General features: G+C 40.0%; 9 protein-coding genes across 9 annotated transcripts; 6 read left to right on the top strand and 3 right to left on the bottom strand.

Annotated features, from left to right (window-relative positions):
* The first annotated feature begins 9,421 nt into the window (after positions 1-9,421).
* P153DRAFT_399190 (uncharacterized protein) lies at positions 9,422-12,551 on the top strand. Its single transcript, XM_033671706.1, has 2 exons — positions 9,422-11,182; positions 11,232-12,551. Exons 1-2 carry the CDS (start codon positions 9,821-9,823, stop codon positions 12,138-12,140), a joined length of 2,271 nt encoding a protein of 756 aa, XP_033520799.1. The 5' UTR covers positions 9,422-9,820; the 3' UTR covers positions 12,141-12,551.
* Positions 12,552-12,752: 201 nt separating this feature from the next.
* Positions 12,753-14,035, top strand: P153DRAFT_322219 (uncharacterized protein). The gene is made up of 3 exons (XM_033665168.1): positions 12,753-13,094; positions 13,145-13,389; positions 13,442-14,035. Exons 1-3 carry the CDS (start codon positions 12,851-12,853, stop codon positions 13,778-13,780), a joined length of 828 nt encoding a protein of 275 aa, XP_033520798.1. The 5' UTR covers positions 12,753-12,850; the 3' UTR covers positions 13,781-14,035.
* A 509-nt stretch (positions 14,036-14,544) lies between these two features.
* On the top strand, positions 14,545-15,549 carry P153DRAFT_399188 (uncharacterized protein; the record flags this gene model as incomplete). Its single annotated transcript, XM_033671705.1, has 4 exons — positions 14,545-14,751; positions 14,800-15,047; positions 15,102-15,284; positions 15,343-15,549. Exons 1-4 carry the CDS (start codon positions 14,562-14,564, stop codon positions 15,547-15,549), a joined length of 828 nt encoding a protein of 275 aa, XP_033520797.1. The 5' UTR covers positions 14,545-14,561.
* Positions 15,550-15,768: 219 nt separating this feature from the next.
* P153DRAFT_388444 (carbohydrate esterase family 16 protein) lies at positions 15,769-16,998 on the bottom strand (the record flags this gene model as incomplete). Its single annotated transcript, XM_033670753.1, has 3 exons — positions 15,769-15,999; positions 16,091-16,720; positions 16,777-16,998. The coding sequence occupies 3 exons, from the start codon at positions 16,996-16,998 to the stop codon at positions 15,769-15,771; spliced, it is 1,083 nt and encodes a 360-aa protein (XP_033520796.1).
* A 1,220-nt stretch (positions 16,999-18,218) lies between these two features.
* P153DRAFT_346080 (MFS general substrate transporter) lies at positions 18,219-20,283 on the top strand (the record flags this gene model as incomplete). Its single annotated transcript, XM_033666109.1, has 3 exons — positions 18,219-18,461; positions 18,517-19,255; positions 19,312-20,283. 3 exons carry the CDS (start codon positions 18,219-18,221, stop codon positions 19,899-19,901), a joined length of 1,572 nt encoding a protein of 523 aa, XP_033520795.1. The 3' UTR covers positions 19,902-20,283.
* P153DRAFT_424994 (subtilisin-like protein) lies at positions 20,044-22,620 on the bottom strand. The gene is made up of 4 exons (XM_033672514.1): positions 22,132-22,620; positions 21,970-22,074; positions 21,129-21,913; positions 20,044-21,075 (listed from the first exon to the last, which is right to left on the bottom strand). The coding sequence occupies exons 1-4, from the start codon at positions 22,488-22,490 to the stop codon at positions 20,381-20,383; spliced, it is 1,944 nt and encodes a 647-aa protein (XP_033520794.1). The 5' UTR covers positions 22,491-22,620; the 3' UTR covers positions 20,044-20,380.
* Positions 22,621-22,722: 102 nt separating this feature from the next.
* P153DRAFT_369119 (uncharacterized protein) lies at positions 22,723-23,985 on the top strand. Its single transcript, XM_033668686.1, has one exon. It carries the CDS (start codon positions 22,938-22,940, stop codon positions 23,493-23,495), a length of 558 nt encoding a protein of 185 aa, XP_033520793.1. The 5' UTR covers positions 22,723-22,937; the 3' UTR covers positions 23,496-23,985.
* A 520-nt stretch (positions 23,986-24,505) lies between these two features.
* P153DRAFT_76950 (Isochorismatase hydrolase) lies at positions 24,506-25,457 on the top strand. Its single transcript, XM_033673393.1, has one exon. The coding sequence runs from the start codon at positions 24,638-24,640 to the stop codon at positions 25,250-25,252; it is 615 nt and encodes a 204-aa protein (XP_033520792.1). The 5' UTR covers positions 24,506-24,637; the 3' UTR covers positions 25,253-25,457.
* Positions 25,458-25,663: 206 nt separating this feature from the next.
* On the bottom strand, positions 25,664-27,118 carry P153DRAFT_297904 (ferric reductase-like transmembrane component; the record flags this gene model as incomplete). The annotated part of the gene is made up of 1 exon (XM_033664187.1): positions 25,664-27,118. The coding sequence occupies one exon, from the start codon at positions 27,116-27,118 to the stop codon at positions 25,664-25,666; it is 1,455 nt and encodes a 484-aa protein (XP_033520791.1).
* Between the last annotated feature and the right edge of the window lie 481 nt (positions 27,119-27,599).

The raw sequence follows: 27,599 nt of genomic DNA, 5'->3' as shown, positions 1-27,599 counted from the left end.
TTTTTCTTTTAAATGCTCTTTTTAAGATATTCTTATTTTTACTTTAGTAGATTATTAACTTCTAAATTTAGTAAAGCTTTTACCTTTTACCTATATTTATTAGGTAGCTTATAGGTACTTTAAGATATATTTTATAAGTTTACTAGATAGTGTTAAAAAATCTTATTATAGTAATTAAGATTCTTAAGTAGTTTTTAGGTAGTATTTTTATTAAACTAACTTAGCTACTTTACTTTATACTTCTACCTTTAAGTAATAGTATTATAGTATTTTATAATCTTTTTAACTTTATATTTATTTTTAAGTAAAGTATTTTTTAAAAGTTATATAAGCTTTAGCTAGAACCTCTTTTTAGTAAAAAGTTTCTACTATAGATTAAAGAATAATATATTAAATACTTAATATATAGATTTTATAAAGAGTAGTAGTACTAGTTTATAAGCTAATTTCCTAATATACTTTATAATTATAAAAGGCTTTAAGTACCTAGTATTAAATTTCTTTAAAGACTACTTAGTAAAAATATTTTTTACTTAAAAAAGTACCTACTTACCTTTAGTATAGTATTTCTTAAAGTACTTAAAATTATACTATTTTACTATACTTTTTTAGATATACTTAAAGCTTTACTTTACTTATTTCTATATTTTTTACTATTAAGTAAGTTTTTTAGTAACTTATTAATAAAGCTTTAGTACTTTTATATTTATATTTTAAACTTTAATAGGTTACCTTAACTAATACTTATTTAAAATTCTATTAAAGCCTTTTAGGTTTAACTTAAATACTACTTTAATAGAGTATTCTTTAAAAATAAAGTATACTTTAAAGTTATATATATATTTAGTTTATAGTAATAATAAAACCTAGTTATTCTTCTTATAGTTAATATAAATATATAGGTATATTTTAAGCTTCTAGTTTAGCTTCTTAGTTAAACTATTAGTTTAAAAGTAAAATACTATACTTAAGTAATAATAAATTTAAAAATAGTAGTATATATTTAACTTAAATTAATAAGTAAATACTAAGCTATAATTTAATAGTAAAGTATTTAAAAGTTTTTATTCTAAAAATATATATTTAAAGAGTAGTTTAGTTACTTTTTAAAATAAGATTATTTTAATTATAAAAAAGTAGTAAATATACTTACTAAACCTATCTACTAATACTAAAATTAAATTATATATATTCTTTAAGTTATTGTTAAACTTAAGTAAGTTAATAATAAAGTTTAAAAAGTAATATTACTATACAATATTAAGTATAAAGAAAGGTACTAGTATCTTCTATAGCTTATACTATTAAGTTTTATTTAACTAGTAAGTAGTATACCTTTTAATATATTTATATATATCTAGTTTAAAGTATACCTAGTAATACTTTTTTATAAAGAAATCTTAAGTCTTTTAAACTCTATAGTAACTTTTTATAAGATTATTATAGTTTTTTATAAGTATATTTTAGTATAAAGTAATATTATAAAGAATTTATACTTTTCTACTTCTATATAGAATACTACTAAAATTAACTTTTTATAAGGTAGTACTTTTAATTACTTTACTATCTCTTTATATTACTAGTACTTTATTTATAAAATAGGCTTTATTTTATTCTTAAACTTATTTAATAAAATTAAAAAGCTATTTAAAAACTTTTAATATATAAGTATTTTTTCTTTTTATAACTATATTTATTAAGTATATAAAAACTAGGACCTAATTATTAAGCTTATAGTTTAATACTATAGCTATATTAAAGTCTTACTTTTTAAGCTTTAAATAATCTAGATTAACTTTAGCTATTATAGCCTATAAAATAGCTATTAAGAGCTAAAGGTAGTATACTACTAGTAACTATATTACTATTTAGCTATTTCTATTTAGAAACTATTTTAAAGAGTTAATAAAGCTATATTAGCCTACTTCTAAAGTAGTTTTTTACTAAAATTACCTAATTAATTAGTTAAGCTTTAAACTTTTAAAAAGTCTTTATCTAAAGCTTTTATTAAAGTATAGGTAGTATTATATTATAAAGTACTTATTATTATCTAACTATAAGGCTTTATATATAGTTAAAGTGTCTTAAGAGTCTATTAACTAGGTTTTCTAGTTTTAGCTTATATTTAACTTTAAAGTTAAATTAAGCTAGCTTTTTTACTTAACTTTTTTATTTTAAGAAAGAGTTTCTTTATAAACATAAAGTACTAAAAGTTATTATAATTAAAGAGGACTTAAATTTTTAATAGAGTAAATTTAAAGTAGTATCTTTACTACTTAAATAACTTTATAATTATAGAAAACTTCTTATTATATATATACTATTAAATTAATAGTCTAGTAAACTTATAGCTTTAGAATACTACTAGCCTTTAATAAAAGTTAGTTACTAGCTTAAATATTTAGAGCTAAAGTAAGATTACTACTATAGTAAAGTCTAATATATTAATTAAAATTATTACTAGCTTTATTAAATTTAAGATTAAAGTATAAAAGCTTTTATAAACTTTAACTAAATAAAAAGAAAAGCTTTATATACCTTATTAGCTATCTTTATAGTTAATACTATTTTATTAAACTCTTTTAAGTCTTTTTTAAGTTTCTTTTCTTCTTTTTATCTATACTAGCTTATATAGAGGCTAGTACTAAAATCTAAGTAGCTATTATATAGTCTACTAGTAGGTATATAATACTAAAGTAGTTATAAATAAATCTTTTATAAAAGTTTATAAAACCTAGAAATACTTAGATATTCTTATATCTTTTAAGCTTTAGCTACTTTCTAATAGTTTATACTTTTACTAGGTCTATAAATATACTATTATTTTAGGTTTATAGCGTATTTATACTTCTAGTGTAAGCAGATAGACATAATACAGTAAGAATCTAATATAGTAACTTAGTATAGAAGCTATTACCTAGCCCCTTTTTATATATTAAATATTAGTTTAAGTACATAGTAATAGTAATAGAGAGCTAATTAGACGTCTCTTTAATAACTAGCTACTTAATATACTAGTGTAGACGTGTATTTAAGAGCCTAGGTAGCTGTTAGTTAAAGTTTAGTTTAGTTATAAACTCTAGATTATATTATAAACTATAGCTAGGTTATAAAAACTCTTACTAATTAACTAGTAATCCTAAATATATAACTAGGGCAGCTTTAGAGAGGGTGTAGGTAATAATAGTTTATGTAGATAAGCTAGTATATAAATATCCTACGCGCCTTAAGAGTTAAGATCTAAATACTTTATCTATCTATCTATCTATCTTATCTATCTTATCTTATCTTTCTTTATAACTAAGATTATACCTAACTAATAATATAATCTTATTAGCGTAGCTTAGGAGTTCCTACACTGCATCTTGTAGTAAACTAATAATTAAAGAATTAAAGTAAGTAATTACTAGTACTAGTATAGTACTTTAGATATCTTTAGTAAGATCTCTAAGGACCTAGTTAAGTAGTAGAAGGAAATAGAGGAAATTACTTAGTATAATAGTAATATATTCTACTTAAGTAATCTAGATATTAAGTAGTGTTTTATACTTAATAAAAGGCTTAGGGTAAAGCTTTATAAAGTTAAGGTTTAGCTCCTCCTTATATAAGTCTATAAGGCTAATAGGGCTTTCTTTAATACCTAGCTCTTCTAACTTAATAGCCTTGCTGCTAAGTAGCGTAATAATACTATTTTAACTAAGGATAAGAGGCGTTTTAAGTAAGCTTTTATAGACCCTAGGTATACTGCCTAAAAAAGAAGACTTATAGAAGTAATTTAGAAGGTATAAAACCTTACTGTAGGACTGTAAGATTAATATAGAACAAGAATAAAGCTAGCTAACCTTGTTAGAAGGTAGTAGTAAGAGTAATAGCAATAGTAATAGTAATAAGAAGCAGATAGCTAATAATATAAAATATTTATAACTAGGTTAAACTTTAGCTAAATAAGAACTAATAAGTAATTAAAACGCGTACGTAACTAAAACACAATAGTAACATAATATATTAATCCCTATCCTCTAGGGAATAAATATACTATTAAAAGTAATAATAAAGCCTAAGAACTTTTTAAATTTTATTAAAAAAAATATATCTACTTACCTTATAGTATAAGCCTTATTTAATAAGCCTATTAAGAATCTCTTTAATATAAGTATAATAATTCTCCTTATTCTTAAAGTAAATTAAGATATTATTTAGATATACTATATAGGTATAATCTACTAGGCAACCTAAGGCTTTATAGATATAAAATTAGAATATTCCTAGTATATTTACTAATTTAGAAGGTATAACTAAATACTTAAAATAGCTATACTTTATTTTAAAAGCTATTTTCTACTTATTACTTTTTCTAATCTATAGCTTATAATAGGCTTTATAAAGGTTAGGCTTAAAAAAGATAGTTACCTTTAATAATTAATTTAAAATCTTACTTATACGTAGAATAAAGTATAAATTCTTAATTATAACTTTATTTAGTTTATAATAGATTATATAAAGTTATATTATTTTATTAGCTTTTAGTATAAAGAAGATTAAAGTACTTATAAGTAATTTATTAAAATTAATCTATTTCTTTTTTTAGGCTATATTAAAGTAGTTCTATAGAATTTCTAGCTTATTACTAAAAAAGTTATAAATAAAAAGATCTAAAACCTTAGTTTCTAGCTTTAAGTTAATAAAGTAATTATATTCTTTCTTAAGCTAAAGTATATCTACTTAATACTTACTAAATATAAACTATTTATAGTATAGCTTTTTTAATATAAATTTTAATTTATTTAAATTAGATATATTATCTTTAACTATTAGATATAAAGTATTTATTTTAATATTATTAGTAAGGATATAGGCTATACCTAAAGGTAGTTTAGCTTAATTAGAGTTTTTATTATATAAACTAGTAACTATTTAATAAGCTACTATTTCTACTAACTAGGCTAAGTTTAGATAGTTTTATATATAGTAGTAAAAATAATTAATAGTTTTTAAAAACTTATTCTTTAATTAAAGAATCTTCTTTTAGTAATAGTACTTTATATCTTAAACTATATCTCTTTCTAGTTATACTTTATTTATAAGTATAGGCGTTTTAGAGTTTCTTTATAAGAGTTTCTTTTATAGAGCTTTCTAGCTACTAAGTAAAAGCTTATATACTAAATTACTAAAGTAGAGAATATATACTTTTTCTCTTAAGCTTATATTATTAAGTAGTTATTTTATAAAGAGTAACTAAATTTTATTAGTATTATCTACCTACTATTTAAACTTACTTATTAAAAAATAGATTTTTAGATCTACCTTTTATAGCTAAAAGTACTTTAGTATAAAGTTATAACTTATAAAGTTTACTACTTAGAATATTTAAAAGCTTACTCTTTTAGTAGTTTTCTTTATATTACTATATAATAGTCTAAGTTTATATAGTTTAAATATATTTAAATAGTTACTATTAATAAAGCTTACTACTAGCTTCTAATAAAATAGACTATAAAGAAGATTTTTTTTCTTAACTATATATTAATTAATAATCTTAATTTCTATACTTAAGTTAGATAGTATATAGAAAAGTATTATAAACCTATTAAACTTTTATAAAATTATAGAAACTTTAATATAAGTTTATTTTTCTTTTAAATTTAGTCTTAGGTATAATTAAAAAAGATTTATAATTAAAGCTTATCTTTTTTTAGGCTTTAGCTCTTTAAGTCTTAAAGTTAGTTAATATTAGTTTTTTAATTTAGTTTTTACTAACTCTTTTTTTTATTATTTTAATTATTACTAGTATTTACTACTTACTTACTACTTTAGTTCTAGGCCTAAAGTAAAGTACTAGTAGATTAGTTCTAGTACTATTTTAAAAGTTTAAAGTTATATCTTTTCTTATAACTACTTTAAGTTAAAGAAGTAGCTATTTATTTAAGCTTTATAAAACTTAATAGTTTTAACTTTATCTTTATACCTATAGTAGTTTTTATATTATAAAAAGTTTACTTAAATAATAACTATTTAGTAATAGTCTTTAATACTCTATTATATTAAATCTTTTATTAGTAAGCTTTAGAGGCCTTTACTTATACTAAGAAGATTTTTAACTTATTATTTATACTACTATTTATAAGCTTAAAGAAGCCTTAATAAAGTAAAGATTCTTTATAATTTAGGTAAAATAGAAAATATATTAACTAGGTTATTAGTATATAACTTAGAGTTTTAAAACTTTAAGTAGTTTTTATACTATATAAAAACTAGGTTTTATACTTACTTTTACTTTTCTACGTTAATATTAGCCTAAGTATAAATTACTTTCTTATTAAACTTTAATTAGATTAGTTCTTAGTATACTTTATATTAAATAGTACTTATTACTTAGTAAGTTCTAGTTATAAAGTTCTCTAGTACCTAGGTATACTTTAATTAATATTTATATCTTTAACTTACTAATCTACTTATTAAAAAGTAGAAATATAGAATTTTATATCTAATTTAGGCTTAAAGTTAACTATATTAAGTATTCTAATTAGCTTTCTTACTATATTAGATACTAACTAGAAAAGCTTTACTAAAGTAGTAAAGTATTCTAGGCCTAAGTACTATAAAGTAACCTAAAGGTGTTTTTTTAAAATTATAATATATTCTAGGCTAGTACTTTAATATTATTATTTTAAAAGCTTATTTAAAATTAACTAATTATACTACTTACTACTTAGTAAAGTTACTTATATATAAACTTTTAAAAGTAATTTCTAAAAAAGTTATAAAATACTAAATTAGTAAATTACCTTTAAAACTTTATTAATACTACTTTCTAGCTATATTTTAAAAAGAACTATATAGCTTATTTTCTTAATTAAAAATTATTTTAAAAGGCTTTTATATTTTTTTTTCTAAGTAACTAGTTCTTTATTAGAAAGTAAATTACTTTTTACTTAAAAGTTTCTTTTTTTTTATTTAGGCTTTTTATATATTTTATATATATAGCTAGGCCTTACTTTAGAGCTAAGTTCCTTTTAGTTCTAAATAAGAATACTATTAAGCTTTTTTTAGGTATAATATTTTATTTTCTTTAAAAAGGTATTATTTTTCTATTAAAGAAAATAGTTTTTTTTAATTTTAAATTAACTACTTTTTTAAAGAAAAAGTATAAAGAATTTAAATTATAAAAGTACTATAAATAGGCATTTAAGATATAAGATAAATAGGTATTTATTAAAAAAATTAAATAAATCTTTTAGGTATAAGCTTTAGAGGTTTATAAGTACAATAAACTAGAGCTCTAAGGGCCTTATACCCTTAGCCTAGAGGTTTACTAAAAGTAGGCTAATAGAAGCTTAGATAGAAATACCTATAATATATTAACCTCTTTATTACTATTACTCTATAACTTTACTAATACCTACTATTTATAAAAAGGCTAGGTATTAGCTTCTATATTTAGTTATTATATATAGGTATACTATAATATATCTATCTACTTAGATAATAAGTAATAGTATATAATAATTCTTATAGAATACTTAATTCTTAATTACTAATTAAGACCTATAATCTTTTTTAAAATTTAAATTTAGGTTATAATTACTCTAATAGAAATCTAATATAGGATATATATTTCTCTAATCTATTTTAACTTATAATAATTTCAAAAGGACAGAGATTAATATATTATATTACTATTATATTTCAGTTACGTACGTGTTTTAATTACTTATTAGTTCTTATTTTTAACCTAGTTATTACTCTTTACTTTCTATTACTATTACTATTACTATTTCTATTACTATTATTACTATTACTATTACTATTACTCTAATAGTTACTAGTTCTTATACTACTAATAGTATATATAGGTTCTATTTCTTCCTAATTACTACTACTAATCTTATTTTTTAATTATAATACTTAGAATTTTTAAAAGCTAACTTAAAGTAGCTTTTATTTAAGGTTAGAATAGTATTATTATACTACTTAGTAATAAGCTAGTTAAGTTAAAAAAGCTAAGTATTAAAAAAAGCCTTATTAGCTTTATAAACTTATATAAGAAGAAGCTAAATTCTAACTTTATAAAGCTTTACTTTAAGCCTTTTATTAACCTTAAGGTACTACTAACTATCTAGATTTTTTATATAAAATATATTACTATTATATTAAGTAATACTCTTTATTTCTTTTTACTATCTAGTTAAGTTTTTAGAAATTTTACTATAAATATTTAAAATACTATAATAGTATTAGAGATTATATATAGTAATTTGTACTTTACTAAAATACTATAGAATATAGCGCTTAAATATCTAGGCTTTAGTAATAGTATTATATTATAAATATATAATTTTAGTTATAGTAAAATAAGACTAAGAATAAAATTAAAGATAAGTTAAAAGGCTTTAAAGTATAAAGAATCTTTATACTCTAGCTTTTCTATATAAACTATTATTACTTAGACCTCTTTTAAAGCTACTTATTATATATTTAGAATTACTAGTTAATTAAAAAGTGTATATAACTTAGCTATAGTTTATAATATAAACTTAGGTTTATAACTAAACTAAACTTTAACTAATAGCTACTTAAGCTTTTAAATATATATCTATATTAGTATATTAAGTAATTAGTTATTAAAAGATAGCTAATTAGCTCTTTATTACCTTTACTATATACTTCTACTAATATTTACTATATAGAAAGGAGCTAGGTATTAGCTTTTATATAAAGTTACTATATTAGATTCTTACTATATTATATCTATCTACCTATACTATAAGTATATATAAGCTATAAACCTAAAGTATTAATAATAATATAGTTTTACTTATTAACTAGAAAAACACTATTAATAGTTATTATTAAAATATTTTTTATTATTAGAGATCGTATAGTACTATTATCTCTATAATATCTTAAATAAGCTAAAGTGTCTGTTTTGTCTCTTTACTAGTCTAGATTACTTCTTAAAATTTAGTTAAGCTGTAGCAAGAGACCCTCTAGGCAATAAAACTTACCTACTCAACCAAGTATAACCATCTAGTAAGCGCTTATGCGGGACGGGTGCGCAGATATAACAGACGTGCATAGTGCAGCGGCGAGTTACCTGCAGTTAACTCTCAAGTGTCTAACTGATTACACCGTCTCGCTGAGCTGGCTCTCGATAAGAAGCGATGAGGTTTATCAAGGCAGATGAGAGTTAATAGATCATGCCTATGTCTTACTTGTCTTGTTAACCTTATTTACGTACTTAATACTTGAGAGAATTGCTGGGGCACCAGTTTCACAATCCATGGAAATTCGATTCTTAACCATAGATCGCTGCCTCGCCACCGCGCAAATATATTGCCTTCTGATTATAAATTTCTGCAGTATGCGATCCACACCACAATCCTATCTACTTTTGGAATTCATACCACTCGTACGATGTCTCGTCGCCACCAGCCAGTACTCCTACAGTCGTGGGATCCCGTATGATACATATTTGGGCCTACTTTATACCTAATTAGGATCAGTAAGCTTACGGTGGGGTGATACTGGAAGTACTTGCGCTTATATCTTGTTTGCCATACACCTTCCTTATTGAGGTAGAGCCCAACACTGCGTCAAATCATCCAGTAAGTCATGCTATACCTTTGAGAGGCGTTAGCGCTCTCACACAAAACGGCACACCACGTACCTGCTTGTAGGAGCTTTCTTAACGCCTTTGAAGTGCGTCTAAGGAGGCGGCGGTGTTGGGCTACAGGTCTTAACTGTTCAACTGATATCGCAGAGCGGAGGTAGGAAGTCATGAACGGCACCTTTGTGACGTCTACATTCTGACCTGGCAAAGATGGCAAACAACATGGAGCACGATACTCTTAACCTTGACCAATCCAAAGGTCGAAGCTCAACGGGTTGTTGGACTTGTCGCATCCGCCGCAAAAAATGCGACGAGATAGCTGGAAACTGCTCGGTCTGCACCTCCCTTCGACTAAAATGCGATGGCTATGGGCCAAAACCCGTGTGGATGGACGGGGGTATCCGGGAAAAGCAGAAGGCAGAAGAGCTGAAACGAAGAATCAGACGCCATCGAAAACGAGGTCAGATCGTGTCAACGCGACTCTCTGAATCACGGCGCCAGACGCAGCGCCATCACATGGAGCCACGACGCGATAATGGCATTTCACAGCGAGCGTTGAGCGGGAAGCTGTCTACCAATACAGGGCACACATCATCTCAATTGGTAGGCACTGGTGAGACCCTGCCATGGGCAGCAGACTCAAGAGGAGGACTCGATCAAGTTAGCCACAATGCGGATGAGGTCTCCCTGGACGATTCTTTCAAGGCCATGGTGGGTTTTGTTCAACAGCCTAGAGTCCACACAGGGGCGGGAAATGCCTACCCTGCGCCGGCAGACAATATATTTGAGCTTCAGTGGCCAGGTACTCTCAGTCCTGTGGCCCGAGATCTGGGTCATGCCTCTCAAAAACTTGTATGGGCCGATATAGGAGATAGTCTGTCACCGACCGACAGACTAGGCAAGGGTCTGGCAGAAGTACAGAGTCACCAGGACTACTCAAGCAATGCTGTGCTCACGGATGTTCAGGGTACCTCTGGCCGGTCTGACGGAGTCTTTGAGAGTGATCTGGAGCAGTTCAAGAAGACTGGCACTGACCACGGTGAGAACGATATTTTCGAGGCATTCAATTTTTCGCCGTTGCCGTGGGAGCACGTGGAGACCATTCTCGACACTACTTTAGAGTACAACGGATCGACTGTTGATTTGAATCCCATTACTTTGGACAAGCACTGCCAAGACGATGGTTCACAAAGCTGTGCAGAAATAGCTCAGGCAGCCATCCAAACAACTTCGGCTGTCAATTTCTTCGTGCAAACCATACTTCCGAACCAATTCCCGTACGCTGAAGGCACAGTCCGGTCACGCTTGCGAGACGCCATTCTTAGTCCCCAAGAACTGGTCAGACGATTGATACACTCAATTGTTGAAACGACTGTTTATTCCGTACAAGCTCATGCCTTGGAGAGATACGGCTTGAAAACATCGTCAAAGCATCGTGTGTTGTCGCCTGTTGCGAGCCTGACGATGATCGACAACATCTTTGCCTCTGATCTGCAAAGCAGCGACAGTGTAGTTCAAACGCAGTGTTTGGAGGAAGCCATAGTGCCGCTGATACAACAGACGTTGTTGCAGGTAAGAGATCTCCATGTACGCGCATGCCAATCTGACATGGAATACCAAGATCGATGACTCTCAAAAAGGCAGTGATGTACTGGGTGGTATTGCGAAATTTGCTGTCAAAACCCGCGTCCTGTTCGACCCAGAGAGCATCCTGCTGTCATTGTCTTATGGATTATTAGCCGCACTGGACCTCATCAGCACTGCGACCTTCAACAAGCCGCTCAACACTTGGCCATTGCCCCATAGTGTCGCCCTCGCAAATGCCTACCTCGTACACATGACAGGCTGCCAACCGTGGGTGTTTCAAAGAATCCTTGATATCATCAACCTTCGGGCCTGGAAGCTCAATGTAACGAAGCGCGGAGCCCTGAACGTAGTGGAACTAGCAAATAAAGCCTCAAAGATACAACTCGACATTGAACATTATAGGGTTGACCTCGAGACGGGCCGGGAACACCCCCATCAAACCCCAACCGACCAAAGCACCAGTATTACAACCAGTAGCAGGGTCGGCAACCTAGAAGAGGGATCGTACAAACAGTGGCCGACAGATTTCAGCCAGGACACCCAGCAGATAACCGAAGTATATGCTCATGCTGCTGAGATTTTTCTTCACACCACAACCTCGGGCGCATACCCTGATGTGTCTAGCATTCGTGACGCTGTTTCGAAGACGGTATCCGTCATACAACGCCTAGGCCATCCGCACTTACTGAAGAGCATGTCCTGGCCAATCTGTGTTGCCGCCTCCATGGCAGGTCCAGAGCACGACTTGTTCTTCTCTTCAATTGAAGAGGGAGCTAGAGGCGATGGCGACTACAGCTTCAAGCTTAATCGTGCTCTGGCTATCGCGAAAGAATGCCAACGGCTTCGGAAGACGAACACACTGGGCATAAGCGCTCAAGACCGCCGTGTCTACGATTGGTTCGATGCTACGAGAAGTCTCGGTCAGGAGTGGTACTTGCTTTGACCTCCGGGGCGTCCCTGTAAGTTAGATATCAGTCATGCAGATGGCTCCGAATTTGAATCGCGACGCGTTTACGCGGGCCAACTTCTCGCCTGGAGGCGGAATTCTGGAAACGCGACGCGATTCCCCGCAGAATACTAGAGTAGTCAGAAGTTAGGTGGCGGATGTAATGATGGCCTCAGGCAGGATAGGATGTCCTACGTCAAGGCTGCGGAGTGCTCTCTGACACCCTAGCCAAGATCTACAGAGCCAGGTCAAGTGACCTACAGAGTGCTTTGTTACTCTCTTGCTCTGTTACTTTACTGCTCTGTATTTATGGAGCAGGTTGCATAACTCTACAGGTCTTCTTAGCCTGCTGGATAGTTAGTTTACTATTATAAATAGTAGCCCTGTGCTAAGTCTTATGTCTATTATAATGTTTTTATGCATAATAAATTACATTTAGTGCATTTACTATATAATCTTCCTTCCCTAATACACTTGCCCCTTAGCTAAAGTCCTGCCACTGGCTATACCCTATAACAGCGGGGTCGTATGTAAGAGCCACGAGCGCATCAGCAAATATGACTAAACTTCCTTTGGTAGTGAACAGCTTATGGTTGTCACAGGCTTTGAGGAATGCCGCGCGGCTGAGGCTGCCGAGGACTTACTCGGTGTCGAGCTTGTTGTCTTCCTAATACCTTGCCATCAACAACCGCTTCACTACTAACGAAATGGAGACCGTTGGCAGCAGGAAGCTCTCCTCGGAAGGAAGCGAAGGCGACAACCACGATGACGACGGCCTCATTAATGAAGGCGAGAAAGGAGAGGCGTGGTATGGAGGCGACGAGATAGCTTCACTTCGTCTTTCTCGAGCGCGCGACATACTTATGCTATGGGCGATTCTCTTCTCGGTTCTGGTCATGAGCATTTCACAAGCATGGTGGCTGGCGAGTGATGCCATATATTCGAACACATGTGAGGCACTGAATAGTAACTTATCGAACTTGTCTAATATCGAACAAAAGCTCCTCAAACCTCTACTTGGCACGAGTCTTTCCATGTGCTCAATCGATCAGTGTATCCCAAGGAGCAGTACGCATTTACGGGAGCGGGCGCCGAGGTGACCGAACATATGTTCAACTCCTTTGATCCCAATAGGGGACTAGTTGCACTCCCGAAAGACCCGAACATACTGCCTTCGAAGGAGTTCCCCTGGGACACCACAAGGGAGGTTTTCATTCTATCAAGTTACTATAGTCTGCACAGCTTGGTATATGTCTTCCATATCGAATATCATCGACTCTCGCTGATTTGTAGGGTAGAAAGTGCTTTGGAATGAGCTCAACGAGCTCCGCGGTGATCGGCCGCACGATCCTCATGTCCTACATTCCGTAAATGTGATATGGGAGGACATCATCTGCGCGGCTCGTACAGAACCGATAGCTATCACGGAGGTGGACCGGGATGTCGTACATCGGGTCAATCAGACACGACAGTGTCGCGACTGGAATGATCTCGAACAATTTTCGCTCAAAAGTTCGGCTTGCTACAAAAGACTTGGTTACAGAAGCGCGGACGATGATGAATTTGCAGAGTGGCTGTTCTGCCCAGAGGGCTCGCCCTGGCAGGCAGCCGTAGATCGACATGTTGCTGCCAGCTAGCGGTCATAATGGAGCACACTGGCGAAAGGCGTGATATAAAATTCTTCTGCTTTGATACCACGTCCTCAATGGTCGATCTGGATTGTACTGAGACATTAAAGAGGTTGCTGTTGTACATCGATCATTGCGCCTCCCTATGCCTGTATTACACCCTTATATAGCTCTCGGAATCACTGGCAGCAATAGATGTTCTCCGCGACTGACTGGCACAATGATGCCACGCTCCAGGGTGTAAAGTTCGAGTCGTAACAGCATAGGCAGTGCTAAAATGGTGGACGCTTCTGTAGGCCAGCATCGCGCACGCGAGCAAACGAACTTGCGTGCTCAACTCAGAAACTTCAGAGTCGTAGTCTTTGGAAACGGAATGGGTGTCTGTCTGTTACGGCAATCGCTACGTAGTCGTGGACAGACACTGCGGTACTCTATGCCCTCGGCATCTGCAAGTTGTTGGTACCAAACTATGAGATATTGATCTTCCGTTGCATGCTCTTGCTTCTGCGCTGGCACAAGTTGAAGCGCAATCTTGCATGCATGTCTCGGCTCTCATTGCTTATCCTAGCGCCGAGACGGTCGGGAGCTATGTACTCCCGGATCCATCTAGCGGTACAGCGCAGCGGCTAAGGAATATACAAAGTAGGTAGCTAAGCTTCGTCCGTAGTCCGCTTCATGTGACGACTTCCCATTCTGACCATATGTAAACTACTCCATCGCTAATCTCCGCCCATGATCGATTTTCTCAAACCGATCCCTTGTCTAAGAAATCCAGAAGAGCACCGAGCTGATGCGCAAAAACATGTTCTTGCAACGCAGTCAGCGCTATGGTCTTCTCGAAGCCTCTCGACGTCCGTTGCCACGAAAGTCATGGCAGCAATCCAACCTGCTTGTATATCTCATCCTTTTCTTCGGCGTTGTGAACGTCGTTGAAGCACTCCTGATCTGGCTCGGCAGTGGCTGGTCAAAGCAAGCAATAGGTTCGCAAACTCAAAAGTCTAAGGTGTTGATCGAGCTGACAATAGCAGACAGCAGTGTTTTAGAACCAGTATATCGTGAATCGATCAACACTGTTCGAAGACCCCTATACCCCGAGCGACTTTACGATGCCTCTCTCACTGCTCGAGCTGTGGACGAGATAGTGGACAGATACGCGACAGACCAAAAGATCATAGCGCTGCCACACGGTGAGAAGCTATTACGATCGATACCATTTCCCTGGGATTCGACCATGGATGCGTTCGCCTTAGCCGGGTATCATAGCTTGCATAGTATCGTAGGCACTTCTGAAAGCTTTTGCTCGAGATAACCCGTAACTAACATTCTCTAGCAACTTCTTTATCATGCAATGCTTCTATATGCCAGCGACAACAGAACCATCAGTGACGCTTCGCTACACTCCCTGATCGTTCTCTGGGAGGATACTCTCTGCAACGTTGATTTGACACCTCTATCTTTCGCCGGAGACGTCGTATCGAACGAGACTGCGATTAAAGCAGCTGGGCAGATGCGGGTAAGTAGCAAATTAACGTTCGTATCAAAGAGCAGCTTGCTAATCCGACGACAGTAAGTTTGCGGTCTCTCTTTCTGGGCCGCTCGCTGTATTGATGGTTTGTACGCTAGTGTATGCCGAGACTGGACTCGAGTTGAGAGGTTTGCCACAGAGAACAACGCATGTTTCAGAGGATCTACTGCCTACCAAGGCCATATCGATGAATGGTCTGACAAAGACGACTGGTTGTATTGTCCACAGGGTTCACCTTACCAAGGCAGAGTGAATGAGTATATTGCGTATGGTAAATGAGTTACGTAGACTACGGAAAGGAGGACCGGGCAAAGCAGGAGGGGAGTTTGCGTTTATTACCACGACTCAGAGGTAGTACGACCACGGGTGTTGAGATACGGATCGGAATAGTCCTGAAATTAGCATTGTATAGGATTTTATCGAATTGGAAAGTATCGATGTTCGACGCTTCTTGTAACATCGCTTGACGGACTCAACCCCAATATGAAGCATATTGGCTCTTACCCTCAATCACGCTCACAAACTCCCGTGCAATGACTCTCTGCGTCTGCTCACTCGGATGCAGATCGTCCCACCACATGTGACTGTCAGGACTTTCGTGCGTAATGCAAACTTCGGGAGTGCAGTCGCGTACGGGTACTGCAACGTTCAACGGCGCTGTACCATTCAGGAAAGCAGAAGGATTATTGTAGATATTCGTCATCTGTACCAGACATATGTCAGTCCTGCTACTTCGCTCTCACAAGCACCTCAAATCGAATTCCAGATAGTAGTGTTCGATAAAATCGACTTACCAGGCTATGCACATCAAAGACCGCAAACTTCGCTCCGTTGAAAGTCTTCCCGACCTCAGCCACGAATGGAGTCCGATACTGGTAGATGGCATTGACAGTAACAACTTGTTCCATCATACGGTAACTAATCTCCGTAGTATTGCTCGGTTTATCTGGCCAGTATGGGGACACAACTTTGCCCTTCTTTCCAAGAAGTCCGTACAGCGGCGCGAGATTCAACGGCGCAGCATTGAAAACAACAAAGTATCTCGCTCCCCTATCGTACAGTCTTTGCAGCTGGTTGAAAACACAGTCCGTGTAGCTAACAATACTCGTTCCTGGGACTTGCGAGTCGGTCAACAGAGCTTCGTCGCCGAGGTCGTTTGTGCCGATCCACATGGCGTAGACGGTCTCGTCTTGGGGTGCATCCAAGAACGGCTTTCCGTTGGGCTCAGTGTACTCGGAGTCCGCAATGTAAGCCGGAATTTCGTATTCTTTGACCGTCGGGAAATTGAACCGAGGCGCAGCGGTACGTGGCGTGATCTCGTCGCTGCATTCTGCTCCATTCACGGCATAGTTGTACAAGTTCGCTCCAGTGTATTGCTTGACATACGCCGCCCACAGACGACGACCATTTGACGTGTCGTAGTCCTGCTCGTGGACGTTAGAGTCAGAGGGAGCAGTTATTTGTGGAGAGGCCGACTCACTGCTGATCCAGCCCATCCTATCGGCGGAGGAGTGTAATTGTGAGCATCAAAGTAATTGAAGCGATTGTCATCAGTATAGCTATCTCCGAAGGCCACTAATGTGGTGAATCGTCCAAGATCCCATGACTGTCCTAATGGCGCTGATGGCTGCCTGTCCCAGAAGTATGGCCAGGCAGGTAATTCCGCAAAAGTTGTACCAATAAGACGTGACCACGCAAACATTAGAGAGAATATTGTTGCCAACATCAAAGCTCTACACATCAATGGCGATGTAACCCTCTTGATTGTAATGGTTGTCAAGCATGATGGCATCGCAAAGCCTGGAGTAGAAGTAGGATTGGAAAGGACGAGAACTTACAGGCGGTTCCCGCGGGACTGGCAGTCTCTGCCTTCTCGCAGAGCCCTCAAGCATTGAACAACGGCGAGCTGTGACACTCGCCTGGGCTGTTTCGAGAAGAGACGCGGGCGGACGCTCGGACCAGCTTAGCCGGAAATGTTGGTCAGTGCGTGCTTACAGCACCGGATAGTCTCTGGACAGTACGATTGAAAAGTACGGTTAGAGATCAGATGGAATACTATATGTAGATTAGCCGTTTTTTTCCATCAACAACAGTTTCAATTGGAACGTTTAGTACTACTCAACCTATACAAATTATTCACTACTCAACTGTTCAAGTTATCTTACAGCACTGTAGCCGAAAATGCAACCCAGCCACGCGCCGGCAACAAAAGAGCCGACTCACAAACTCACCCTCGTAGACAGGTCACAACAGTGAAACTAGAAGGAATATATATAAATATTAAATACAAATAATCTACAGAATTTGACATAGGCCTGTTAAGAGAAACATATTATATTTTTACTACAGCACTTTGTTTAGTGGTTGCATAAATAGAGAGGTCAAGTTATTTATCTTCACGTTCTTGCCTGTTTTGCTAGTTAAACTGGTGTTTGTGAGTCGGCTCTTTTGTTGCCAGCGCGTGCCAGCCCACCAGAAGACATGGCCAACGAGAACCGCTGCCAGGGCAATCTTGTCGAGCATTTCGAACGTAAATCAGGCAATCGAACGGGCATGTAAATAGCTATTCGATGGAATGTACTGATATCACGAGGCTCAAAGCCTCCGTCTGAAGAATTCTACTCTTTTACATACTTACTCGTGACGGCTCTGATTTTTCCTTGGACTTACCAACATCGTTCCAGACTTCTCGCGCGGCACTGCATGGTGATGGGATGGACGATTGCCATTTCCCATTCGTTGCCGTTGGCGTCGTCTACTTAGAATCCTGACTGCCAAATGGCAGCTCGCAACCATAGCGTGGCTCTGCTCTTTGTGCCGCGCGATCATCTTGGACTCGATCTTGACTTGGACGCATGTAAAATTCCAACAGTCGCCAGTTGCAAAGTCCCAGCTGCAGCCCTTGTCCAAGAAGTGACGGCCATGAATCTTTTTTCTCGACTAATCAACTCTTGGACAGGCAACAAAAGTGCCGGAGAGTCTTACTATCATTTCGAGCTGGCAACGTCTGACCTCGACGACGATGAGCACGCCGAGTACAACCGGTCTGCTGCGTCCCTACCTACTACGACCAAGACTCGGTTGCCGACCTCGAGAGTCATTATGCTCAGTCTCGCACTCGGTGGGCTGCAATTTTTCTGGTCCACAATCATGGCCAATTTGGTAGTCCGTACAGATCACACGCAACCGCGTCTTAACGAGTGAGACTGACCCTTCTCAGCCCTTCCTTCGAAGTCTCGGGCTTTCCAAACCTGTCGTTGCCGCGTCTATGATATCTCAGCCGCTTTCGGGCACACTCGTCGGACCGTGGGTGGGTGCATTCAGCGACGGGCTGCAGACCAAGTGGGGACGAAGACGTCCTGTCATGGTCCTCGGCGCAGTCTCTGCCACGGCTCTACTCATACTCCTCGCTTGGGTTGATGAGTGGGTCCATCTGCTAACTTGCCAACTGAATCAATGTGGCGAGTACGAGCAAAGTGTCCAGCATTTCGTCCAGGGCGTTGCCGTCACTCTTGTGGTTGGTCTCAGCATCGCTGTCCAACCTTTCCAAAGTGGTGCACGAAGTATTATCATTGATAATCTTCCAGCAGGGCAGCAGAACGAGGCAAACGTGTCTTCGAGTCGCATAATCTGCATCGGAGGTGTCGCCGGGTTCCTTGCCGGGACGATTGACATACCTTCAGTCTTCAACAATTCCTATCAGATCACCCAACTTCAGGGCCTAGCCGTCTTGAATGCGGTTGTGATCACGTCTTCCGTTGGGGCCACATGCTTCGTCTTCAAGGAGTCAAGTCAGTCGTGCTTTCGTGATGGCAGGGGTCCGAGACCACTGGTCAACATATGGCGCAGCACCCATGGTCTCCCCGACGTCATTCGAAAGGTGTGCATGGTTCAGTTCTTTGCGTGGTCAGCCTGGTATTCGCTTCTGTATTACACCACCACATTCATTGCCGAGCTGGGTAAGACGACCAAGCGACAAACTTGAGACGCCTGAAGCTGACCTTGTCTCCCGCAGCCGCGGTCGTGGCCAGCAATGGTGGTACCCATGCTGTGCAATCCAAAGCCACGGATGGTAGAGCCCTACGAACCGGCGTCTTTGCGAGTCTTTGCTTCGCTCTCGTGGCTTTATCGGCCGCAATTGTGATCCCTATGATCTTGGCATGGGTAGAAAAGACTCATTTAGGCCGGACGGGGGAGGGGATGGAAAAGCAAACCTCCAATCACGCCATCTTGGCGAGGCTGTGGATGGGATCACAAGCCTTGTGTGGCATTTTGATGCTCGCCTCGGTTGTAGTCGCCTCCCCACCCCAAGGTGTTTTGCTGATCTCCTTGCTGGGCGTTCCGTGGGCAGTCACTCAGTGGGTCCCCCTGGCCATCATTGGGTGCGAGGTGGCCGACGCACGTCACGAGGAAATGCACGCAGGCACAGTACTCGGCATACACAATGTGGCAATCTCGGCGCCTCAGATTCTTGCAGGGTTGATGGCCACGATTGTGTATGCGGCCGCCGATGCGGCTGGGAGTCGGGTGCCGACTGCGTGGGTGCTTGCATTCGGAGGCTGCGCTGCTGTCTATGCGTCCAGACTTGCTGTAGATCTGATATGACTGAGTCATCCAATTCTTTGATCATCACTTCGTTCAGCGTCATAGCGACTTTGTCTTTCTCCCGGAAGCTATGGCGTATTGCTCCATCGAAGCAACTTTTGCCTGGGATCACATTTTGCAACTTTAGCCAGAGCATCATGTGACTAGTTCAGATACAATCGCCATTTCTTATAAGTGCTACAGTGGGCAGACTATATATGGGTGACTTCAAAAGGGAAAGGACGATTCAGTTGATTTGCCTCAATTCCTACAACGTTCGCGGCCGCTAAATACTGATTGATAAAAATTAAAAAAAAGCACACCAAATCAAATTGAATCGAATCAAAAGATTAGCTGGCACAATTTTAGCTACTTGTGAGACACGTGATAATGGAAGGGTTCGTTGCCATTAACTTCTATCGCAAGCCTGAGTCCTCTCATCTACGCTGACTTCGATCTTGACCTGTTCACATTCCATCCCATATCTAAGCCGTCATCAATCACAGTGACATGAAGAGTTCCAACATCGCCGGGTAATTGGGAGTACCCAGCCCGGTGACAGGATCCCAACCCTTGCTGACTGTGAATCCGTCTGTGTCACAGCCTGGATTGCTTCCGACGGTAATGTCGTGCAGAACATATGGATGTTTGTAGAGGATAGGGTTTACGAAGCCAACGGTAGACTTGCCAGCCTTTAGTCGCTCGTTATTGATCCTGGTAAGGATACTTGCAAAGACAGGAGCGGACGCAGATGAGCCGCCTTGGCGTTTTGGTATGCCTTTACTGAAGAACAGGATGTTATCACCGACGGCAGAAACATCGGGATATCCTCGTCCGTTCCGGTTGTATAGACCGGAGGTGCTGCTTTTGTAGTCCCCGTCTATGTAATATGAATACGGAGTTCCTGCACTCTGTAGATAAGTGCTGACGGCAGAGGTTTGGTAGGCCGGCGGTGGATAGAAGACATTCGAAAAACCTCCTCCAGATGCAAATCGGGTGACGGCGGTCTCTTCGTCCGCCTTTGCATTGCCAGTTAACAAAGTAGCCCCGACTGAAGTTACATATGGACATGCGGACGGAAATTCAGGGCTAAACACTGTGCCATTCTTGAGGCAGCCGTTTGCGTAACCGTCACCTGGATTACCTGCGACGCCACTGTCTCCAGAGGCCACGACAATGGAAATGCCTTGCAATCCTGTGTGGACGTCAGCATAAGGGCCCGACGAGAGCTAGCAGGACTGATCTCACCAAGCTTCATGTACTCATTGCACTGGCGCTTCAGATAGTTCGGAGGCAAATTCGCTTCCTGAAACCCGTATGAGAGGGAAATGACATTCGTAGGCTTGTAGACACCGCACTGAAGCTGACCTTTGTAACCACCGGGCGCTGGGTTGGGGTACTGAGGGTCAAGACCCGGAGAATTTCCAGTAATACCATCTGATGTATAGCTGCAGTAAGAACCGTCGATGGCATCCAGAAGGTTGTTGAAGAACCCCAGAAAGGTATAATTGGCCTCATAAACGGGATCATCGGTCTGAAACAGAACGCTATTTTGTGGCCAGATGATGGGATAGCTAATTTGGAAGTCCAAGTTACTCTCCGGGCCGGCGTCAGCTACAGTAGTTGGTGCAGTACCACCATCGACACTGTTGAGAATCGGATGAGTGCCCTGAGGGATACGCGGCTGCAGAGTCCGAAAGAACTCGTCCAAGTCTTCTTGAGAGTAAATATCGCCGATGTCTTCAAAGATGCCCAGTTCATTGTGAGGTACTGCACTCGTACCTTGAGTGAAGTTGTACATTGCCCTGATGCATGCTGGCGTGATAGCAACGTCGCAATGAGCAAGAGGCATTGCGTCAGTGATACTATAGTTGAATTTAGGCCAATCTTGTAACCCGAGCGGAGGTTCGTTTTCGGCTCTGCCTTTCAAGGAACGTTTGGCTTCAGATCTCTTTGGAATGTGTGTAGTGAGGAGCTTGATGCCCGGGGTGATGTAGTCGATGTGCTCGGCAACGTCCTCGTCAACGTGGTATCTAGGGCATGGATTAGTCCTGTTGCGAGTCTATCAAATCATGCGAATGAGACTTACCCATCGCAACCAACCGCCATCTTACCTGTGGGTGCATGGTCGAAGTAGTAGTACTCGGTCTGTAGTAACCTTTCTGCCTCCGACGTGGTCAAATCGAGTTGGATCCTGTAAGAAAAGTTAGCCACGCACATCTCCGATTAATGTCTGACATCGTAGGTTTACCATTGCTTGTTCGTAGATTGGGAGACACGCCCAGCTTCTATACCAGACTTCTCAAGCCAACCCCGAATAGCATCAACAGAATGTTTTGGAGGTGCGAACAGGTCGTAGACATCTTCAGCAGAGTAGTATTTTCCGTAATTCTTGGAATCAGGATCCGAGATATCCATCAATAGATCGTGACCCATGTCCATGTTGTCGCCGAAAAGGCCAATCCTCATTGGCAACCGGACATGAGGGTGGAGAACATCGCGCTTGAACCAGTGCTCCGATTCTGTACGTTGCTGATGAAGAACGTGTCTAGTGACAGCAACGGGCAAGGAGGCAAGAGCCGCAGCTGCGGCGAACAAAGTAAAGGGCATCTCCCTAGAACATCAAGTGGACTTCGATCTTACTCTCGAGAGATCAAGGCAAGATATGATTATCGCGAATGCCAATATATTGATGTTTATATAAAGTATTGAGAGACGCGTAGTCTACTCAGGAGGCAATAGTAATCAGTGATGGATGAGTAAGATGAGATGCCAAGACAAGAATGCCAATATATACTACCACAGCTCCGCGCGTTCCCGTCCCCTCGAGGGTCTTGCGGATTCATCCCTCAGGATAATAGAATCAGAGGTTACCGCAGAGATTGCAGGGTTCGTGGGCTACCCGCAGTTCCTGTTGTGCCTGAAGCTGTCTTGGATCAAGGCACCGCGCGGTACTCCAGAGACTCATCTATTGACCATCGAGCGCAGAGTTTATATAGTCCACGATCATATGGTCCATTCTTTTGCTCGTCGACCATTCCTCGGTGTGCTAAGAACATGAACATTTGGCTGGCTCATGGATTGCTGGGCTGCGCAGCACTACTACTCGTTTTCCCTTTGGGAATTGTATCGCTATGGTTCAAGAAAAGTCGCTGGTCGATTCTACACTGGAAGATACAAGCATGTGGTACGATGCTTCTGGCACTCACCACAGGCGTGGGTCTGCTCAATAGCAGTCGGTTGCACCACAAGCATCAGTCGCTAGGACTGGTCGTGTTCGGCATGGTGCTAATTCAGATGCCACTTGGATTCGTCGATGCGTTGGACAACACCCGCGGCTACAGGGCAAGCGTCTCATTCACTCACTCCATCCTCGGATTCTCGACTCTAGTGCTGGGCTGGCTCGTGATCCTGAGCGGCTTTCGTCTGGCATCGCTTGCGTCGGGCCCATTCGTTTTTGTCGGTTTGTTGTCGGCAACGGAAATCTCAGCACTCATCACTGGCTCTTTCCTGGTACAATGGCGTAGACGAATCGTAGCAAAATCAGCACCTAAGGCGAGCGAAGTCGAACAACTCGCTACGGACGATTACACGCTTGCCGAGCATAACCTCTAAGACGAGTACAACTACAAGGACAACTAAGCTGCTGGGCTGTAACAGGACAAACCTCAGGGCAATTATCAAGAAGTATAGTGCGAGGTCTAGTTTGAACGTAGCGAGTTTGTTAGAATGTCGGTGTTCTAGACTGAGACAGGGTATGTCACATAATCAGTGCGGTAGGTAGAAAATGGACTTTATGAGGTCGCATACGGGATGGATGCGAGCTCCTTTGACGACGACATTGAGACGTGCATAGGAGACTCTTGATATTACAAGATTCCCGATAGCAGTCATCTGAAACCTCGTCGTGTCAGGATACGCTGGGCATGTCAAGCCCCGTTGACGGGTTTGCGGTTGCGTTGTTACCGTGTCTGTGCACCCAACGATCGGCATCAACTAACGATCAGGGCACAACATTTGCAGTAGATTTCTACGCGTGATACCACAACAACCAAGCCAGAAATTCAAGATGTGCTTGAGGAAATTCGCAGATTAAAGCCAGGCGATAAACTTGTCTATACAAAAATTGCAGAAAATCATTGTGTTAATTGCAACACGTTGTCGCGCGCGCACTGAGGTGTACAGGTCCCCCAACGCGTCGCTAACGAGTACGCCGGTAAATGAGTTCAGGGTACCTAACGACAGGTTAGGGATAGGTTAGAGTTGCACAGACCCTAAGTTAAGGTTAGGTTAGAGTAGTCTAAGCTTAAAGTTATAGTTAGGTTAAAGTAGTAATTATATAGCGTGCTAGCGTACTCTTACACAGTGCAGATCTAGACGAGTCGATGAGTTATTTTGCATGTTCAATACAGTATACTTGAAAACACAGCCCGTGTCCCTATGCCATCGGCCACTATGAGTGTCGCAATCGGCACTGGCCATCTGCAAAACCATCAAAGGTTGATTCGTGCGCAGGCCCGAGGCTATGTGCGTAATCGAAGGGCAGGGAGGCCGTAGCACATCTTGACTCAGCCGCGCGGTCTAGATTCACCCGAAGTACCCCACCTGGTGCAATAAGCAAGACCTGAAGACCGAATTCCTCCAAAAAGACCTTCTAGTTCAAAAGAAATAAAATAGTTGCCACGAGTCCCGTCTTGCTTGCATAACGCCCTACTACACTTCTAGTTATAGTCAACAAAGAGCCGTCGTTGTCTACAATGTTCCAATTCGACTCCACTCCAGCGCTCATAGTGGTCGACATGCAGAACGGCTTCTGCCACAAGGATGGCAGCTTCGCAAGACTAGGAATATGGACTGACCCAACAACGGTTGCTCCTCGTATCAATGAGCTACTCTCCAAATTTCGCGCTACTGGACTCCCTATCTACTTCCTGAAGACAGGATACAAGGCCGACTACTCGGATAGACGCGGTCGCGATAGACATGATCGACTCGAACAATTCCAAGGTCTTTTACAGGGGTCTTGGGATGCCGATATTCTAGACGAACTCACGCCTGAGCCCGACGACAATGTCATCAATAAGACAAGAAATTCTTGCTTCTTTCGCACGTCGCTGGAGAATACACTGAGAGAGCGAGGAGTCGACCATTTGATTTTGACTGGGGTGGGAACCGATGTATGTGTAGAGACGACGGCAAGAGATGCCTATCAATTGAATTTCGCCGTCACTACCATAAGTGATGCTACCGGGACATGCAATGAGTCGGACCATCTAGCCGCTCTGCACGCCCTGCGAAATTTTGGTGGCATAGCGTCGTCATCGGAAGTGATTGAAGCCTTGGAGAAGCTACGAAACTCAAACCATGTGTGACGGCAGGGGCTTGGACCTTCGGTGCATGTGCTTACGCGTTTGCCTAGTACTTAGCGTATAGGCTGTTGAACATTATGTAATGCACCAGCCACCCCAATTGCCTGGGCATATAGTTCGGCCTTATGCCTCGATTACTTGTTCAATAAACCATCTCAAACATCAAACTATCGCTCTTCTTGTGCTCTGTTCAATACAGGCCACACAGCTCAGTAGAGAGCTCGACAGTGATTACACAGACTTTTCACCGCTTTGCGATCACCCTGCTTCGTGATCTCACACCATGGAAGAATGCCATAAACGTGAGATGATACCATATATATTCCAACGTCGAATTGCGCCATCAGGAAGTATTTCCATAGCCTAAGTTTGATCCTGTAGACTCCACTCACATGCGTCTTCTAGGAGCCCATGTCACCATCCAAATTTCTCCACCGCAACCTCTACTTTTATGCCCGTTCTGATCATCCTGGCGCACTCGTTCCTCACTGTCCTATTCAAACCATCCGGTCCACTTACGACAACACTAACAATATCATTCTGCTCCTTCAAATCTTCAGCCTGCTCCCTCAGAATCGCCCGTATGTCCGGTCGTCCATGCCGACGAGTTGGTGGCGGTACGACGAGATGCAGGCCAAGCTCTCTCAGCTCATCAAGCTTTTCTTGTCCAAGCCAAGAAATGTGCGAGGTGTCTTGGACAATCCAGATCAGGCAGATCTGTTGCTCTCGTGGATGCGGGATTGCATTCTGATCAGGCGTGGCATTGTGATGCAGCAAGGACCACAGCAAAGGATACGCAACTGCGATCCCCGCGCCACCGGCTACGATGATGCACACGTCGTTGTCACGGGCCATCTCCAGTGTGCGTAGAGAGCCATAGGGTCCATCGACACAGATCCTCGTCGACTGCGTTTTCTCTGCGTAGTGGAGAAGATCTCTTGAGAAGCCTCCCTTAGCACGAATGATAAGATTGAACCAGCCGCATGTCTGTCCTGGAGCTGGCGCGGCAGAAGCGATTGTAAAAGGATGATATTGGAAGCGATATTTCCTGCCCATTCCAGGAATACTGATGAAAACATGTTGAGATGGTTTCCAGCCGTACTCCGTATTCCGGCCAAAGATCTTACGCCAGAAAGATGCGTCTCTGGATTTCATAGGCCAGTCTGCAGAAACCAATACCGTCTGTCCGTCATCCGAGACTTGCAATCGCGCCTGGGTCACATGGCGCTTAATGCACAATCTCCAGACAGATCTATCCAGTACAAAGATTGCGAGAGCAGCAAGGATGAATTGTCGTGAGGGGGGATTGTGCAGCCAAAGCATAATCAAGGCCCCGGCCTGCAACAGCACATGGAGCCCCAGAAAAGCCTCATACCACCATACCCTAAAACTTCGAAGAGCTGTCAAGTACAACGTCTGGTATGCAAGCCAAGTGCCAACACCCCAAAGGATGTATGGAATTAGCAAGTATCTGATGAGCCCTAGTCCTCTAGGACGATGGAACTCATACCAGCCCATGAGCATAGCTCCGATGTGGACTATTGCGAGAAAGCACATCCATTCTCCCAGCCGCCGGTGAAGGAGGTTCATGTTCTCGTGGGAGAATCCGAAAAGGAGCTTGAGGGGTTGGTTTTTGGCTGCGAAGAGGTATAGCCAGGGTAGGTTATTGATGAAAAGGAGGCCTGCGCGGTCGCCGATGAGGTCCCCGCTCGAAGGTGGCAAGCCGACCTTGAAGAGGAGGTAAAAGCCTTGTAACATGAAGAGAGCGAGGACGCAGAGGGTTGTGGAATTTTCGGAGAGGGCCCTGTGGACGATGGGCAAAGGAGCAGGTTGGTAGGTGAGGATGTATCTCGTCCAATTCGAAAGCATACTCATGCATGAGGTCTTCTTTGATGTGCGGTCTGTAGCGTGCTCCTCGTCCTGAAGTCTAGTCCCCTCGTCAGACTCTTCCGCTATTGCATCTATCCGCGCACCGTTGCACTGAATTGACCTTGAACTTCTTTCATCCTCAAGAACGATGTGATACTTCTCACATCTGCTTATGGCTTCCGCGTCTTCTCTCTTCTCGCCTACTATCGCCCTTGCCTTGCGTCTCGATCTCCCTCGTCTGCTATACCACTTTGCCACCGCAACAACGAGAAATATTGTAACGATCACGGGCTGATACGTGAGCAGTATCCAATGTTTCACCGTCCCAGGTGGTAGTCCGGGCATCGTGATCTGGTCGGATGATGATGGGTGGTTTCCGTCTTGTGACGACGAGACCACGGTGACAGAGTGGATAACTGATTGCTGGAGGAGATGAAGAAGGGGAGATACATCAATACTGTACCTTGTAGATCCCGACAAA

This window comes from Dothidotthia symphoricarpi (assembly GCF_010015815.1).
Source record: "Dothidotthia symphoricarpi CBS 119687 unplaced genomic scaffold P153scaffold_17, whole genome shotgun sequence".
Taxonomy (NCBI): domain Eukaryota; kingdom Fungi; phylum Ascomycota; class Dothideomycetes; order Pleosporales; family Dothidotthiaceae; genus Dothidotthia; species Dothidotthia symphoricarpi.
This window is presented reverse-complemented; position numbering and strand designations above follow the sequence as displayed.

What these genes read in the sequence shown, in the direction of transcription:
- P153DRAFT_369119 (XM_033668686.1), top strand. Translation starts at nt 22,938, where the DNA reads ATGAACATTTGGCTGGCTCATGGATTGCTGGGCTGCGCAGCACTACTA.
- P153DRAFT_76950 (XM_033673393.1), top strand. Translation starts at nt 24,638, where the DNA reads ATGTTCCAATTCGACTCCACTCCAGCGCTCATAGTGGTCGACATGCAG.
- P153DRAFT_399190 (XM_033671706.1), top strand. Translation starts at nt 9,821, where the DNA reads ATGGCAAACAACATGGAGCACGATACTCTTAACCTTGACCAATCCAAA. An exon ending in TACAACAGACGTTGTTGCAG is followed by an intron (nt 11,183 to 11,231) that starts GTAAGAGATCTC and finishes TGGAATACCAAG; the next exon opens with ATCGATGACTCTCAAAAAGG.
- P153DRAFT_424994 (XM_033672514.1), bottom strand. Translation starts at nt 22,490, where the DNA reads ATGCCCTTTACTTTGTTCGCCGCAGCTGCGGCTCTTGCCTCCTTGCCC. An exon ending in CAATCTACGAACAAGCAATG is followed by an intron (nt 22,075 to 22,131) that starts GTAAACCTACGA and finishes CTTTTCTTACAG; the next exon opens with GATCCAACTCGATTTGACCA. An exon ending in CAATGAGTACATGAAGCTTG is followed by an intron (nt 21,076 to 21,128) that starts GTGAGATCAGTC and finishes ACGTCCACACAG; the next exon opens with GATTGCAAGGCATTTCCATT.
- P153DRAFT_322219 (XM_033665168.1), top strand. Translation starts at nt 12,851, where the DNA reads ATGGAGACCGTTGGCAGCAGGAAGCTCTCCTCGGAAGGAAGCGAAGGC. An exon ending in TGCCATATATTCGAACACAT is followed by an intron (nt 13,095 to 13,144) that starts GTGAGGCACTGA and finishes ATCGAACAAAAG; the next exon opens with CTCCTCAAACCTCTACTTGG. An exon ending in ACTATAGTCTGCACAGCTTG is followed by an intron (nt 13,390 to 13,441) that starts GTATATGTCTTC and finishes TTTGTAGGGTAG; the next exon opens with AAAGTGCTTTGGAATGAGCT.